The 15,703-nt window shown below is 32.6% G+C and overlaps 2 protein-coding genes across 2 annotated transcripts; one reads left to right on the top strand and one right to left on the bottom strand.

The window, feature by feature from the left end:
- The first annotated feature begins 5,176 nt into the window (after window positions 1-5,176).
- Window positions 5,177-5,608, top strand: LOC142554350 (uncharacterized). The gene has a single exon (XM_075665026.1). It carries the CDS (start codon window positions 5,177-5,179, stop codon window positions 5,606-5,608), a length of 432 nt encoding a protein of 143 aa, XP_075521141.1.
- A 4,917-nt stretch (window positions 5,609-10,525) lies between these two features.
- Window positions 10,526-13,860, bottom strand: LOC142553474 (receptor-like protein kinase HERK 1). The gene is made up of 2 exons (XM_075663747.1): window positions 13,661-13,860; window positions 10,526-13,557 (listed from the first exon to the last, which is right to left on the bottom strand). The coding sequence occupies exon 2, from the start codon at window positions 13,223-13,225 to the stop codon at window positions 10,733-10,735; it is 2,493 nt and encodes an 830-aa protein (XP_075519862.1). The 5' UTR covers window positions 13,226-13,557; window positions 13,661-13,860; the 3' UTR covers window positions 10,526-10,732.
- Window positions 13,861-15,703: the final 1,843 nt, after the last annotated feature.

Here is a 15,703-nt window from a genome sequence, read left to right as displayed (position 1 = left end):
ATATTTTATCAAATATTCCACACTTTATTTTTCTGTATGTATATATATTGGTAAATTATCTGGAATAATATTTAACTGAAAAATTAATAGGATGAAAGCTGAACAAGACTAAGGACACCCACAGTGGTTGGTTAATGGGTGTTAATAACACCCATTAATTTTCGCCCACCAATGTGGGCGCAAGAATTAATAATCTTGGCTGACATGGCAGCCAAGAAATTCATCAGAATGAACGGCGTTATTTCGAAATTTGCGACGGTTTTTCGTAAACTATCGCAACTTTGCGACGGTTTTTCGTAAACCGTCGCAAAGTGAAAAGCGTCTGTTTTTTTTAAAAAAAAGGTCGCTATTTGCGACGGTTTTTTAACACCCGTCGCTATGTGCGACGGTTTTTCAAAAACCGTCGCTAATTATCACCAACAGCTATTTTCAAACGGCAAAATTATGCACCAACGGCTATATTCGAAATTACTCACTATATATACTAATCAATTTCTACAAATTCATCCCACAACATTTATCTTTTCATATTTTTAAGCCAAATGGGTGAAAATAGTCAGAACTCACAAAATCGACCTCGATTTGTTTCTTCTACACAATATCCACCACAATTTCCAAATTGGCCGTTTGTTTCAAATTTCCAAGGTTATGAAAATCCTTCGAATCATCCAAATTACACCTCCCGAGCTCCGTATCCACCGCCTACACCTGAATATTGGCAAAGTATAGGCAACCCAGATTTCATGCCGCCTTATTTTTATGGATTATATAATCCACAATCCACCAATATGCCAATCGAAAACGAGCCGCCAACTCCTACGTTTGTCCCAGAGACTCAGTTGTCCGACCGTGAAACACGAGTTGATCTCGAAAATGTACAAAATGCTGATGTAGATGTTGAGGGTACGAAGAAGCGAATAATATGGAAAAAGGAGGAAGACGAGCTACTAGCGAGATCGTATGTCACAATGAGTGATGACCCAGTCATCGGCAATGATCAGAAGGGGAATGATTTCTGGAGACGTGTTGCGGACTACTACAATGACAATCGTCCCGCTGGTTCATCTCGGAGAGCTTTAAACGTGATTCGATCTCATTGGCACAATACCGTCCAAAAAAAGGTAAATCGCTTCAACGCAAATTATAATAGTGTTTACAATACTTATCGAAGCGGCCATAGTGATGAAGACATATTGCGGTTTGCATATGAAAAATATCGTGATGAAAATAATGGAGTTGCATTTAATCTGGAGCATGTGTGGAGAATCATGAAAACACGTCCACTGTTCACTCCACAGTCCGATGATCACTTGGTTGGTACAAAGAAAGCGAGAATCTCAGAGTCGGGGGCTAGCAACACCTCATCGAACAAATATGCGAGTATTGATTTAGATATAAATGAAGAAGAGATTCGTCCAATTGGTCAAAAAGCCGCAAAAAGAAAAGGTAAAAACAAAGCAAAATCATCGATGGAGGATTTGACAACCAGATACGACAGTTTGTTCGAAAGTTTTACTCAGTATACAGACATAAAGAAGAACGAATCTGAATGGAAACAAAAAGAACTTGCAATAGAGGAGATGAAAGCAAAAGCGGCTTTGAACAAATCTGAAGCTAAAAAGAGCAAATATTTGCTTAAGGAATACGAAATCCTTTCGAAAGACACTTCACAAATGACGCCGGAGCAGCTTATAGTTCATGAACATCTGTGTGAGCAAATTAGAGAGAAATGGAATATGTAATTTTCGATTGATGTAATTCTCTTTTCAATTATCGTAATTCGTTTTCTTTGTATTTTGTGTTTTTTTTAAAGAGATTGTGTTGAATAATATTTTAAATAAAAGAGTCCAACTTTTTTTTCATTTCTTAATAATATTTTAATGAATATTGGAATTAAGTTATTTTTAAAATAATAATACTATTTATTTTTAGTAATATTTGTTGTAAAATTTTAAAAATTTTAGAAAGATATTGAAATATTAAAAATAAAAAAAAAATGAGTAAGTGGACAGTGGGATCCCATAAATAATGAAGGTTGAAATTAAATGAATGTGGGTGTGTGTTAATAATGGAGAAGTGTTAATGTAATGAATATGTGGCTCGTGGACCCCATCATTTTTGATGAGATTGAGAGTTATTAACATGGATTAATTCCGACGGATGCGGATGCCCTACGAAGCCAAACCAAACAGACGACTATATCACATCCATTGACTTTTGATGGCACCGATATAATTTTATTTAGACTTTACAGATTCCAAAAAACCATGGGTCGTTTTCCTGTGTAAATCAATTGCAAGAAATTCTAACGAAATTTCACTTTTGCAGTTTTGCTAGTTCCGACTAAAGTGACACAAGTGACCATATAAATTAAAAATATTTAACTTTTACAATATTTATATGAAATTTATTTTGATAAAATAAAATAAATGACCATTATCGATTACTTTATAACAATCTTACGTCCTCGTTTACTTCGCGATGAATAACCTCTTTCTTTTCCTCTAATCATGTTTAGTTGTAATTATTATTTATTCATATTTTAATTATTTAACGAGTAGTTCTCTTGTGAGACGGTCTCACGAATCTTTATCTGTGGCACGAGTCAACCCTACCGATATTCACAATAAAAAGTAATACTCTTAGCATAAAAAGTAATATTTTTTCATGGATGACCAAAATAAAATATATGTCTCACAAAATACGACCTTTGAGACCATCTCACACAAATTTTTGCCTTATTTAACATGCAGCATCAAATTGGCAAAACTTTCCTGCACACATCTGGTATGTGACAATATGTCTTGTATGCGTTATGTGTCTTGCACACACGGTAATCGACTTATTTGAAATTAAATAAATATACATCCCAAAACATGGAGTGCGACAATTTATTACATAAATAAGCAAATAATTCACCATGAATTCAATTGCGGAAGATTAAGCATTTGAACAATGCATGGATAAGAGCCATTATTCAAATGTTTCTACGATATATTAATTAGACATAAATTGTAATAATAACAAACGAAAATGTATTAAAAAATTATAATATCGTAACAAGGTTATCATGAAGTATTTTGCGAGTTAATCTTTTTATTTTCTCGTTGGGATCGGAGTCTATCCAATCCAAATCGAAATAAATAAATAAAATAGGACAAGGATTCTTAATAGAACTTCAATCATATTACACAAGGAAATTAGGGCAGTTATAACCAAAACCTATGTATACCCTACCCTTTCACGTAAAAGAACTCATGCAATATTACTGCTTCCAGAAATTAAAACAGACAGAACCGGATTCCATTTTCCGGCAAGGAAAATCAAGCATGGACTTAACTCGCGATATATTCAAGGATCGTGTCCCGATCAGAGACCTTTTCCAAGAGACCAGACTCCGAAAGAGAGTTTTTGGAGTCAATCATCGGCGACGTACACCATGATGGCTCAGTACGCATAGACGGTCATCCCATGGTGGTGGCGAGATTTATGAGCCGATCACACATGCCAACGTAGATTTTTGAAAAGGAAATTGAATGTCTCTTGATTTTTTTTTTAAAAATATTTATTCAAACCTGCATATATATTACACGATATTTCTTCATAAAATAACTAAAAAAATATAGTTCTCAGTAAAAATAATATTTCGGATATAAAAAATAGTGTTTTTTATTCAAATAATCATATTATACAATATTTTTTTTCATAACATAACTATACATTGAAATTTTTATAATGAAAATTAATATTTTGAACATAATAAGTAATACTTTTCACGAGTCGAATCGGATATCTATATCAAAAATTTGATCCGTGAGATGGTCACGTGAATTTTTGTATAAGTTTTAGATAATAAACAGATTGACCCTAATTTTAGCGTTAGTACTGGAGGATCTCAGAACTCGGAGTAACTTGGGCCGTGTTTAGTTCACCTCTTAAAATTGAATAGTTAAATCAACTTTTGCGTATATTCTCGAACTAAGGTCCATGAATAAATTTGGTCCATTGCAGTTCATAGAAGATACAAATTTTTTAAAATTTTGTAGTTTTCATAGAGTAGAATTTTGTGGGCAATATAAATTTTAATTTTAAATTTTCTCTTAAGTAATAACCTATGGGTTTTAATCGAAAAAATGGGTTTCAATTATTCTAAGTAAATCAAAGCACACCTTGTGATCGTAATCTCAATTTCCATATGATCAATCGATCAAGTTCAATTAGATGATCGAAAATGGTCATTTTTTTAAATCACAAATAATCTATATTTATATATTTTTTTATTACAAAAAGTAGCTTGCACGCTAGGACATCACAGCAGAGCGTGACTTCTGTCTTCTCTTCCCTTGAAATATCCGACCTTATATACTAGTGAATGAGTGTGTGTGCGTGTAACTTATATTAATGCATGCATAGTATAAACCAGCGAACCATACACATACGATGTATGTATAAAATAATGACTATTATATGTATAAATTATTATCATGATTACTGATAGATCAAGTTGATTCATAAAATTTTGTTATAGTTTTAAATTATTATCTAGATAAAGATTTATTTGTAGAGATAATATATGTATTTTGTAATTTTAAAGTGTATTAGATATTGTAGTTATGCGTAAATTATATGAAAAACATTATTTATCTAAATGAATATGACATTTTCGTAAAAAAAACTAATTAATGTTACGACATCATCGGACCACTTGTGAGATGATCTCACGAATCTTTATCTGTGAGACGGATCAACTCTACCGATATTCACAATAAAAAGTAATATTTTTCGCATAAAATGTAATGTTTTTTCATAGATGATCCAAATAAGATATCTGTCTCACAAAATATGGTCCGTGAGACCGCCTTACACAAATTTTTGCCCTTCTACTATATATACAAGTTATTTATCTTTAAAATTAAAAAATCATTTGCAGGCAAAAGGGATATTTCTTTATCATATTTTCTTTTTATAATGTATTAAATAAAATTAAATGTAAAAATTGGTCATCTATATATCCCACTTACACATGATGGCAAGCCATTAGCCTTCTCCCAAAACCTTACTCGATTCCTACTCTCGAATCCCAATATGATCTATGTAAAATAACTTTCGGTATACATATATTTAATAACATATCTGATCGGTTTGAATATTAAAATTCTCCACCAAGCTGAAAACGATGGCCTCTACATGTATATCAAGCTGTGTAAGCGACGCCCGTGTTCCGATGAGAGCCACCTATGTCAACCTCTACAAGTGGCCGGAATCCGATGCCGAGTTTGTGAGGTCGATGAGCTCCAACGTCCGCCAGGGATCCAATAATTCTATGTACGGTCACCCGAGGGTGGTGGATAGTCTTTCATGTAGGCAGTTGTATTTGAGGAGCTACAATTTCTCTAGAGAAGAAGATGACGAAAAGACGATCAAGTGCCTTGGCAAAGGTAATAATAAGGAGAAGGAGTCGACCAAGTCCCGCGGCAGCGGTGGAAGGAGGAGGAGGAGGATGAGGAGCGCCGGGATGAAGAGGGCGAAGATGGTGTCTTGCTCCGCCTTGAGATCAATTTTCAGGCGGCTGCTGTCTTGCACCACCGAGATTGATGTTGCCAATTGACCGTGTGCTTTTTCTTTCTCTCTTTTCCATTTAAAGTTTTGAGACAATTCATTGAATGATATGTCTTATGATATATATGTTTTTTCTTGAATTTGATGGATCGATAGATTAATTGATACATGGAGTTTTGTTAATTAAGAGGAGTCGATTCATCTAGACTTTTTATATCAAGAAACTTGCTCGTAGATCCACTTGTAAAAATAATGTAACTTTATATATACTTGTGTTATGAATGAAAGGATATATTATGTTTCAAATGCATGAGTTATCTTTATGGATTTTCGAAAAAATTATTTTTTTTACCATTTGAAAAAGTGATGAGCACTACTATTAATTACCATAAAATATTGGTATTTTTAGTGCATTGACACAGTGGTTTGCAACTGGTAGACAAGTGCACTTGATACATAATATGTTTGATGGTTGGTGCAATTAATCTAATTTATAAATTTGGGTTGTTTATTGAGGTGTAATTTGGATGAATTTTACAATTAATAATTAATTGTTCAGTAAACAACCCAAATTTATAAATTAGATTAATTGTACCAACCATACAATTAATTAGTTATATATATATATAAATATATTATATGTATATATTATGTATATAATAACTAATTGGTGGTTAATAGATAAAATATTTGTCGAATTGATTAATAAAATAACCAAGATAATAGACTTGAGCTTTATTTTTCCTACATGCTAGGCGGCTGAATCCAATGTTCACTCACATAATATGGATTATATATTAGTGGAAATATTCTACATGTTTTGGTCAAGTACATAGACGGATCCATAAATTAAAGTTAAGGTGGACTTGAACTTAATATAATAAGTTAATTTATATATATATATATATATAAAAATTAACTTATTATATTAAGTTCAAGTCCACCTTAACTTTAATTTATGGATCATATATATATATATATATATATCAAATATGAGATATTAATATGAAAATAGTTAGCAAAATGACATCGGTATTTTTTTTTAAAAAAAAAAACCTATTGTTCCTAGCGTATTCGAATTTCGAAATATGAGAGTTAATTTTCAAAAAATAAGTTTAATCAATATCATTTTTCAAAATTTATATATTATTTAAATTAATATGTAACATATGTAATATAAGACAAGTTTCACTTAGATTCAAAATTTACATTTTAAAACTATTTTTAATATATTTTAAATGTACTTTCAAAATTAAATTTTATTAAATAAAAGAATTGATAAAATAAATTTATCACTTTTATGAGTTATTTGCACCGAAATCCCTTTGAAATATCGAAAATCTACATTTATTCAATGTGAAAGTTAAATAGGTATTCTAGATATTAGCTTTTATGAGTTATTTGCACCGTGATATCTTTAAAAAAAATTAGACTGTGCTTAAATCTCTATATATATTTACCAAAAAAAATTAGAATTGACTCAAATCTCTATAACTCCTTGTAAAAAGAGTTGGGTTGGGCTACAGGCTAGGACGGGTCAAGCATAGGTTCGTCCCTAGTCACATATTATTACTCATATTATAAAAAATTATAGTTGATAATAGTAATACAATTACGTTAGATCAAACACTTAAAACTAAGCCAAAAATTATACCTATTAGTTTATGTGCAACTTTATTTCTTTATATTCGTGGTAGCACAAAATGCACCTACTTGAATGTTAACGTGCAAGACCCATGAGTTCGGGGAGATGTGTAATTATATGCTGGTGATGTCTCATTTAGAGATCGGTTTTATTATTTTTTTTAGCGCCAGTCATGTCATCAATAGAGACAGTATTATCAGTTAAGATCTGACGTAACTCTTTTACGATTCATCTAGCCAACCAGATCAAACGGTACGACGTCAGTAACTTGACGCGCAATAACTTTCCAAGATGTTACAAATTTCAGTATTACTATCACCTCATGTACACTTAATCCAGCATTTCAAAATTATTCATTAATACTTAATCCAACATTTCAAAATTTTAAGATCTCTTATTGGTTAATTAATGACCAAAAATCTATGCAATCGCCTATATGTAAAATGAAATTTTTATTATTATTATTATTTTCGACGAGCTCAAAAATTTATATGTTTTTAACGTTAAAAGTTATATATGTTTGGTACAAAAAAGTAGATATACTTTTAAGGATTTGATCAAAATACTTTATGTTTATTTAACAAATATTTCTTGCTATACTATTATTTTCTTTATAATGTAAAAGTTATTTATAAATTATAAATACATTTTGTAACTAATAATTACTTAAACTCTTCATCATCAATAATTTCGAATACATAAAAACTCTTGCAACATTGCCTCATGAATCAATTTTATAAAACAAGTCTCTCATTCGATCCGACATTTGAAAAGTATTATTTTTTATGTCTAAAATATTATTTTTACTTCAATATTTTCATTTTATTATTTATTTTATGAAAAAATATTATACAACACATACTGATTTGAGTAAAAAAAATTCACTGCATGTATGGATCGGTCTCGTCTCATCTCGTCTCATACATATAAATCTGTGAGACTGTTGCACAATAGACATAATCTTTTAATTGTGACGAAAACATTTCTCTCCCAAAATTTTATTTAGTTGGAGCTTCTCCCCCATTATTTAATTAAGTGCATCGATTTTGTCATATAAAGGAATGGGAAGTTTCAAAATCATGAAATTCTTTATTAAATCAGGTATGATCAATTTATATATTAGATTTGATATATTTTTAAAAAATTTCAAATTTGGGTTATTTCAACGCAAACCCTTAGATATCACTTACAATTTAATTCTTGAATCATAGTAATTATTCAAAAGTAGTAAATATTAAAATCTAGAAACATTAATTCGGATGTGAAATTAAAGATAAAGGCGGTAGTGGAATTTAAGACAGACTTGAAAGAAAGTGATCCTATTTGCATGCCGTGTATGAATTCATGAATTGTCCTCACACACATAACAAAAAAGGGGTGGTCGTCCAACGGAGATCTCACTTCTATCACGAAATTCCCCACCATTTTTTCGAACATTGCTCTAAACACCAAAAGTGACAATCCACAAATCGTTGCCAAATTGACGAATGTAGCCAAAACGATAAGTTTTCATTTTTTTTAATAAATTAAAGAAAAGTTATCGAATTTCAAACCACGGTTTCTCATCAAAAGTACCAACATAAACATTCACGTCTAAATTTTGCGTAATCAAAAAAAAAAAAAAAAAAAAAAAAACTACTTTATTTCATGTCTAAGCCATCGTATGATGACAGTTGACCACGTGTTCGAAACAGAAACAAAGGGTTGTTCGTCGACCATTTGCTAGGAATAAAATACAATAAATCTTTCGATTTACTGAGAATATATGTGAAAGGTTGTGATTAAATTGGTTTTTAAAAATCAAAATAATAAAATTGTGCTTAAATTCACAAATTCTGACTAAATGATTGTTGGTGTTTGAAAAGATATACGATTTAAAAACGTTAGAATCATATTGTTACTATTAGTTATAGCTTTTGGTAAAATGACAAGTGTTCGATAGTACAACTGGTGTGAGTCAATTTATAGGTTCGATTATCCTAATAAGCATATTTACATACTTTTTTAGGGATTATTTGAGGTATAACTGATCTCTGTTGGGGACAATGCCATGACCATGAAAAATGATAAGACTTATTTATTAGAGTGTCTGAACAAGACCAAGGATTAGACGCACATATTTAAGACTCGTGTGTCTAAAAGGCCTACTCGTCGGCATCCAAATAGGTTTTGATCTAGTCGTAATTACTTGATTTCATTGTTATTTTCTTGAAAATGAAAAACCAAGAAAAAAATTGTTGGCTGGAGTTTAATTTGACCCATGCACTATTAGGGGATTAATTCAAGAACTATATATATAATTGCTAGGAGAAAAGAGTAGAAAAGATAAAAGCAAGGAAAAAAAGAGAGAAGGGCCAACCACAAAAATATAATCATTAAGTTAAACACGCAGGTAATTATGAAACTTCCAACGCAAGATTTGGTTGGGTTTATCGCCCGTTTAATCATGTAAAAAGTAATCGACCTTTTTTTATTGTTTTCCGAGGGACTTTCTTTATTATCTTTCCAAATATTGATGTTCTTTGTTATACAAAAATTACTACGAGATCATCTAGAAGATTAATTTTATGAGACGAATATTTTATTCGACTAAATTCATAAAATTTAGATAAAGTTGACATGTCTATATTACTTCGCGTGACCTTCCACATGAGACCACATTCAAAATATATGCACTCGTGATTCATGCCAATAATATATATATATATATATATATATAATATTTCCAAGAAAATCGAAATGGGTAGATGGTGGTGGTGCCCTCCGATTCATCTTGGTTTCAAAGTGCTTGATGACTGTGTAGTGTAACAACTAACACGCATTCATGCGATTCTAATGTGTAAAAAGTAACTATTTTAGTTGTCGGATTTTTTTTAAAAAAAAGTGTTGATTTTTGTAGTAAAAAAAGAGGCTTCGGTAGGTCTTGAAAATCTTGTTCATTCTTAACCACAAAATAGGAAAATTTGAAAACCATTGCTTTCTATCCTAATTTGCCAATCAACCAACCTCAAGACTGCAACAAAAATTACATATTATTGAATTTGATATACAAAATGTGAAAATTTGAAAACCATTGCTTCTAAATAGGTATATATAATCAGTTCAAAATAATTTTGTACGAAATTATTATATATGCGTGACCATAATTACCTGGAAAATGAAGTTTATAGACGAGATTCGAACTCGAGCTTAACTTCAACGCGAGATGAGCCAAAAAATTTTGATGTCAACTTATTACACACTAGAACTTGATCATAGCACCAAAATCGAATTTCTATAAACCAAAGAACAGCAGCCTTTCAATTTCAAACGTCATACCGATAAACAATCGAATACTCTCTCCCGATATATATGTAAATGCACCAAATACACAAACTGAAAACACCAAGTGTGAAGATTGTTGAATTCCAAGAAGATACAAAAAAACAAAGCAAATTCAAGATTTCAAACTTTAAAAGGTTTGATAGAACATAGAAGAAACATAAAGGAAAAGGTGTCAAGTGTATTAAGTATATGATCTACAAGCTTTTATCTACCCTCGGAATTCACCAGTTGAGAGAAAACTCTGCTCATCGAAACACCAGAAAGATCATCCACATTTGAATGTTGAAACTGGGTGATGTTAGCTGTAGATTCGACTCGACTAAATTCACCGACCTGTGGAGACAACTGGCCAATTGCATTGGTACTATTTTCCTCCGGATCGTCTGGTATGATTGTTTCTTGAAGTTGGAGAGCGTACTCAAGGTTCCACAATATGTCTCCCATGGAGGGCCTATCAACTCCATAATCAGCCAAGCATTTCTCTGCCGTTTCCCCAAACTTTCTGAGGGAGTCGGGCTTTATTTTTCCGACAAGATTAGCATCTATTATTTGATCCAACTGTCCCTTTTTTTGCCACTTCATAGCCCATTCTGCCAAGTTAACCATTTCTCTAGGAAGAGATGGATCTATCACAGGCCTAGCGCAAAGAACTTCGAATAAAACAACACCGAAAGAGTAAACATCCGATTTTTCAGTCAGTTGTTGCCTTCTGAAATACTCAGGATCTAGGTAACCAAAACTACCTTTAACAGCGGTACTGACATGAGTTTGATCAATCTCAGGCCCTGTCTTAGAAAGTCCAAAGTCAGCCACCTTGGCCATGAAGTTCTCGTCGAGTAATATGTTTGCAGACTTCACATCACGATGAATAACAGCTTTCGCATATCCTGTGTGAAGATAGTGCAGCCCTCTTGCTGATCCAATGCATATCTCGAGTCTCTCCTTCCAACTCAAGCTCGGAAGATTTGAACCATAGAGATGGCTTTTGAGAGTCCCGTTTTCCATATACTCATAAACAAGAATCATTTCATTCTTTTCGTCACAGTAACCAATCAAGGACACCAAATGGCGGTGGCGGAATTGAGAAAGCATCTCGATCTCCGTTTGGAACTCAGCTAGGCCTTGCTGGGACCTGGGATTTCCTCTTTTCACGGCTATCTTAGTACCATCACTGAAAACACCCTTGTAAACCTTCCCAAATCCACCAATTCCAATAACCCAACTTTCATCAAAGCTATTTGTCGCCTCTTGAACTGCAGCAAACGGAATACGATAGCTCAAGTTAGAACCGTTGCTAACAGTTGTTGCAGTTGAATATTTACTTCCCATAGTGAGTGAATTTCCCCCATTAATCGATATAGGAACCCACGTTTTTGATTGGGCCAATCGTTTTTGTTTCCTCCTTCTATGCATGAAAAGCAGAATACCTGCAAGTATCAAGACAACCGCTGCCCCAACACACACCCCCGCAATAATTCCAACATTCTTCTTGGAACCTGAAAATGAAGGAAAAATGGATGCCCCAGCTAGACTATCCTTCGAGTTGGCCAATTTCATAATCTCCAATCCATTAAGAAAGGCATCAGGGTAAGCACTAATAGGAGATGGGCCAACACTCACACTAATATTGTTTTTAACAACCGCAGTGGTAACAAAGTCCATATAATATGCATTGGCCAATCCTGGGGTTTTCAGACTTAATTGAAGATCTTGAGCAACGATGAACGAATCAATATAAACATTAAACACGAGTTGATTAGCTGATGTGCTTACAATATCACAGAAATGCAACCGAAGTAAGTATTGAAAGCCTGGATCCACCTTGAACGACCATGTGACATTGAAATTACCTCGGGGATCATCTCCAGAATCCATCTTTGTGCAAGTTCCATACACAGTTTGTGGAGCAGAATCTGATGTTGCGCCACCAGGAGGATAAGAAACTGACTGAATATTAGACACGCTAGTCGCCAGGTTGGGTTGCACCAAGAAACTTCTGTCAGGAACCCAAGTTCGCCCCAGTGTATCATTCACTAAGGACACGAACGGGCCGCCCATATTTACCCTTGCAACTGTCTCAAAAGACTGTGCCACCAGTCCACTAAATGCCCCCGATGGATTGAAATGCGCAGCATCATCGGTGATAAGCGAATCCGGAACTGAAACAACTTCAAGGGCATTAATGTATGCAAAAGAATTGGTCGATGGGGAGAAGGTTATTACAAGCTCTCCAGCCGCCACATTCACCGAATATTCTTTGACAGTAGCATTTTTGGGGCTGAAATCACTGAGGAGTAATGTCTTTTGGGAGAAAACAGAGAAACTAGCAGTAATCATATCATAGTTCTTGTACACAAACGGATAAAAGTGCAAACGGATCCAGTGCCTCCCGCCCTGTTGAATCGAAAATGTATACCTGGAGGGTCCAGTAAATATTCTCGCTGTGCTGAACAGCTGGGCATCTTCAGATGGTGTAATAGAATTCAAATTGCTATCGGCCAAAATATCTTGTGGAGTTGTTAGCAATCTTGAAGCTGATTTATCAGCCACATAAGTAAAATTCCCAATAGTAACATCTCTTGATGAACCGCAACTTATATAAAACTTATCAACAGGATTAAATCCTCTAGAACAACATCCCATATTCAAGATCAATAAAACCCAGATGAAAAACCTCAAAATCCCACATGCCATCATAACAAGTCCAACAAATACAACCCCTCTGAGCTCAAACAACTAACAATCACTCATGTATTTCATCAAGAAATGAATAAAATATCACACAGCCGTCAAAGGAAACTGAGAAAGAAAAGAAGAAAAAGATGGCACCTTTCAGATCAAATGAGTTCCAAGAGAAAAAAATTGAGAAAAACCCAGATTTCTTTGGACACGGAAATATTCTGCTCAGATCTAAAACAATCTCAACAAAAGCTTATGCCGAACAGCAACGATATAGCTCATCAGCCAACCTTGGCAGACTGAATAGACATCCTCCAGCTATATACACCAGAAGTTTCCTCTCTTTTTCCCTTCTAAAAAAAACAACAGATCAGAATTGTTCATGGTTCATATAAAATGCGAAAAATAACAAAACAAAACCACCCATAAAAAAAAAAGAAAAAAGAAAGATACTGTGGGAAAGCAAGCCAAAAATGAATATTATAATTCCTGGCACTTGTATGGGGTGTTAGGTTGGAGAGGGTTGACTTTTTGGGAATGTGAAATGGAGATAAAACTCATCAATGGAGGAGATTAAGGTTTGGGTTTTAGGGAAGATGAGAGGAGGTGCTGAAGTAACATCACCTTTACAAGAGTTGGTGTTATGTAAGGGAAAGACAGATGAAATATAATTATTATATTTTTATTTAAATTAGATAAAAAAATAAATAAAAATCAATATATATTATTTTTTTTATTAGGTTTAGTCTAAATTTCTTTTGGCCGACCTACAATTTCCTAGTAATTGTAGAAATCGAATAAATGACGATTTCTCCGTGAGTTCGAGATCTCGTCGAGAAAATTTTTTTTTTTTAAAAAAAAAGTAGATTTGGGGACCAATTTTCGAGTTCAAGGATTTTTTTGATAATTCGAGACGGATATAAAAATATTATTTTCTTCCACACACTTGTCACAATAATAATAATAATAATAACAACTTCATATTCAAGGATTTCCTGAATCTATCTCCGTCCTATTACAATTTTTGAAAGGAGGATTGCGACGGGATGATGATTTGATCTCCGAGTATTCGGGTTCGAGAGTGGGTATGAGACGGGTATGAAAGTGAGGATACAATTTGAGGTGGGGTGACTGATGAGGATGACAAACTCATTTTCATCTCGTCTCGTTGTCAGCCATAATAATTCATCAATGAAATGAACTAAAAAAAATTAATACTTTCATATTTAAAAATTAAAACACTGATATGATTGCAAAATTCATGACCAACTTCGGATTATTCCTCAAATTAAAAATACGTTTTAGTTTCGCTGGCAAAGTAATTGAAATAGGTGTAAAAAGAGAGGATATATATTAATTTAAAAAGGTGTAAAAGAACATAAACTATTCATTAATTGGTATATTGATGCATTAATTTGTATTAATGGCTTAACCGGTACATCCCTCATCTAGTTTCAGATAATTTTTTTTTGAATAAACAAAAGGGTATAAAGATAATTTCACAGGCACATATAATTTGGGGGGAATAATAATAATGCAGTAAATATGTAAACTAATTAAATATCAATACATACACAAAATAAAAATTTGTTAATGTATTTCAAATCCATCTTCCTAAATACAATCTGAATATCTCCATCTCAGTGTGAAAACTATCCTAAAATTATTATATATTTCATTTAAACATAACATATTTTCAAAATACTGGAAAAAAGACCACGTATCATGATCACGGGTGAGCGTATATCAACTATTTCTGATGTATTTGTATAAGATGATACGTCAATCATTTTATATAAAACAAATATCGAAATATATAATTTCGATATAGCATATACTCATCCATTATTACTCTATTTTATTTTGAAGTAGATCTCATGTGAGACGGTCTTATGAATCTTTATATGTGAGACGGTCAACCCTACCGATATTCACAATAAAAATTAATATTTTTTCATGGATTACCCAAATAAGAGATATGTCTCATAAAATACGACTCGTTGAACTGTTTCACACAAATTTTTGTCTTTATTTTAGGTTTGAAACTTGAGCCACTGGTCTCGTCAATTTGTCCAGAAGACAAGTAGCGATATCATGATTATTTACTTCAACGATTTCTATTATAGAGTATATTTTTGTTCCGTTCAAAATATTTTTAGAACGGCAATCACTTGCAGATATTTTGATAAAATGTTTAAAAAATATTCTTAAACATGGAAATGGTTTCATTATTTTATTATATTTTTTTTATAGAATATTCATGACTATTAATAATATACTTAGTTGAATTCATTAATGATGCTTAATTCAGTAATAATAATAATAATAATAATAATAACATGTTTCAACGGGTAAAATTATTTTCATATTTGACCAAATCCAAATTTGACCTTCGACTGGAATGTTTATTTAACTCACGATGTTCGATAAAGTAAGTGGAAGATTGAAAAACATCACTGCCATCAAAGGTTTATGAAAGAATTTCGGGCAATTAAT

This window comes from Primulina tabacum, chromosome 8, assembly GCF_025594145.1.
Source record: "Primulina tabacum isolate GXHZ01 chromosome 8, ASM2559414v2, whole genome shotgun sequence".
NCBI classification, from domain to species: Eukaryota; Viridiplantae; Streptophyta; class Magnoliopsida; order Lamiales; family Gesneriaceae; genus Primulina; species Primulina tabacum.
Note: the sequence above shows the minus strand (reverse complement) of the source record. Positions and strands in the feature narration are given on the sequence as shown.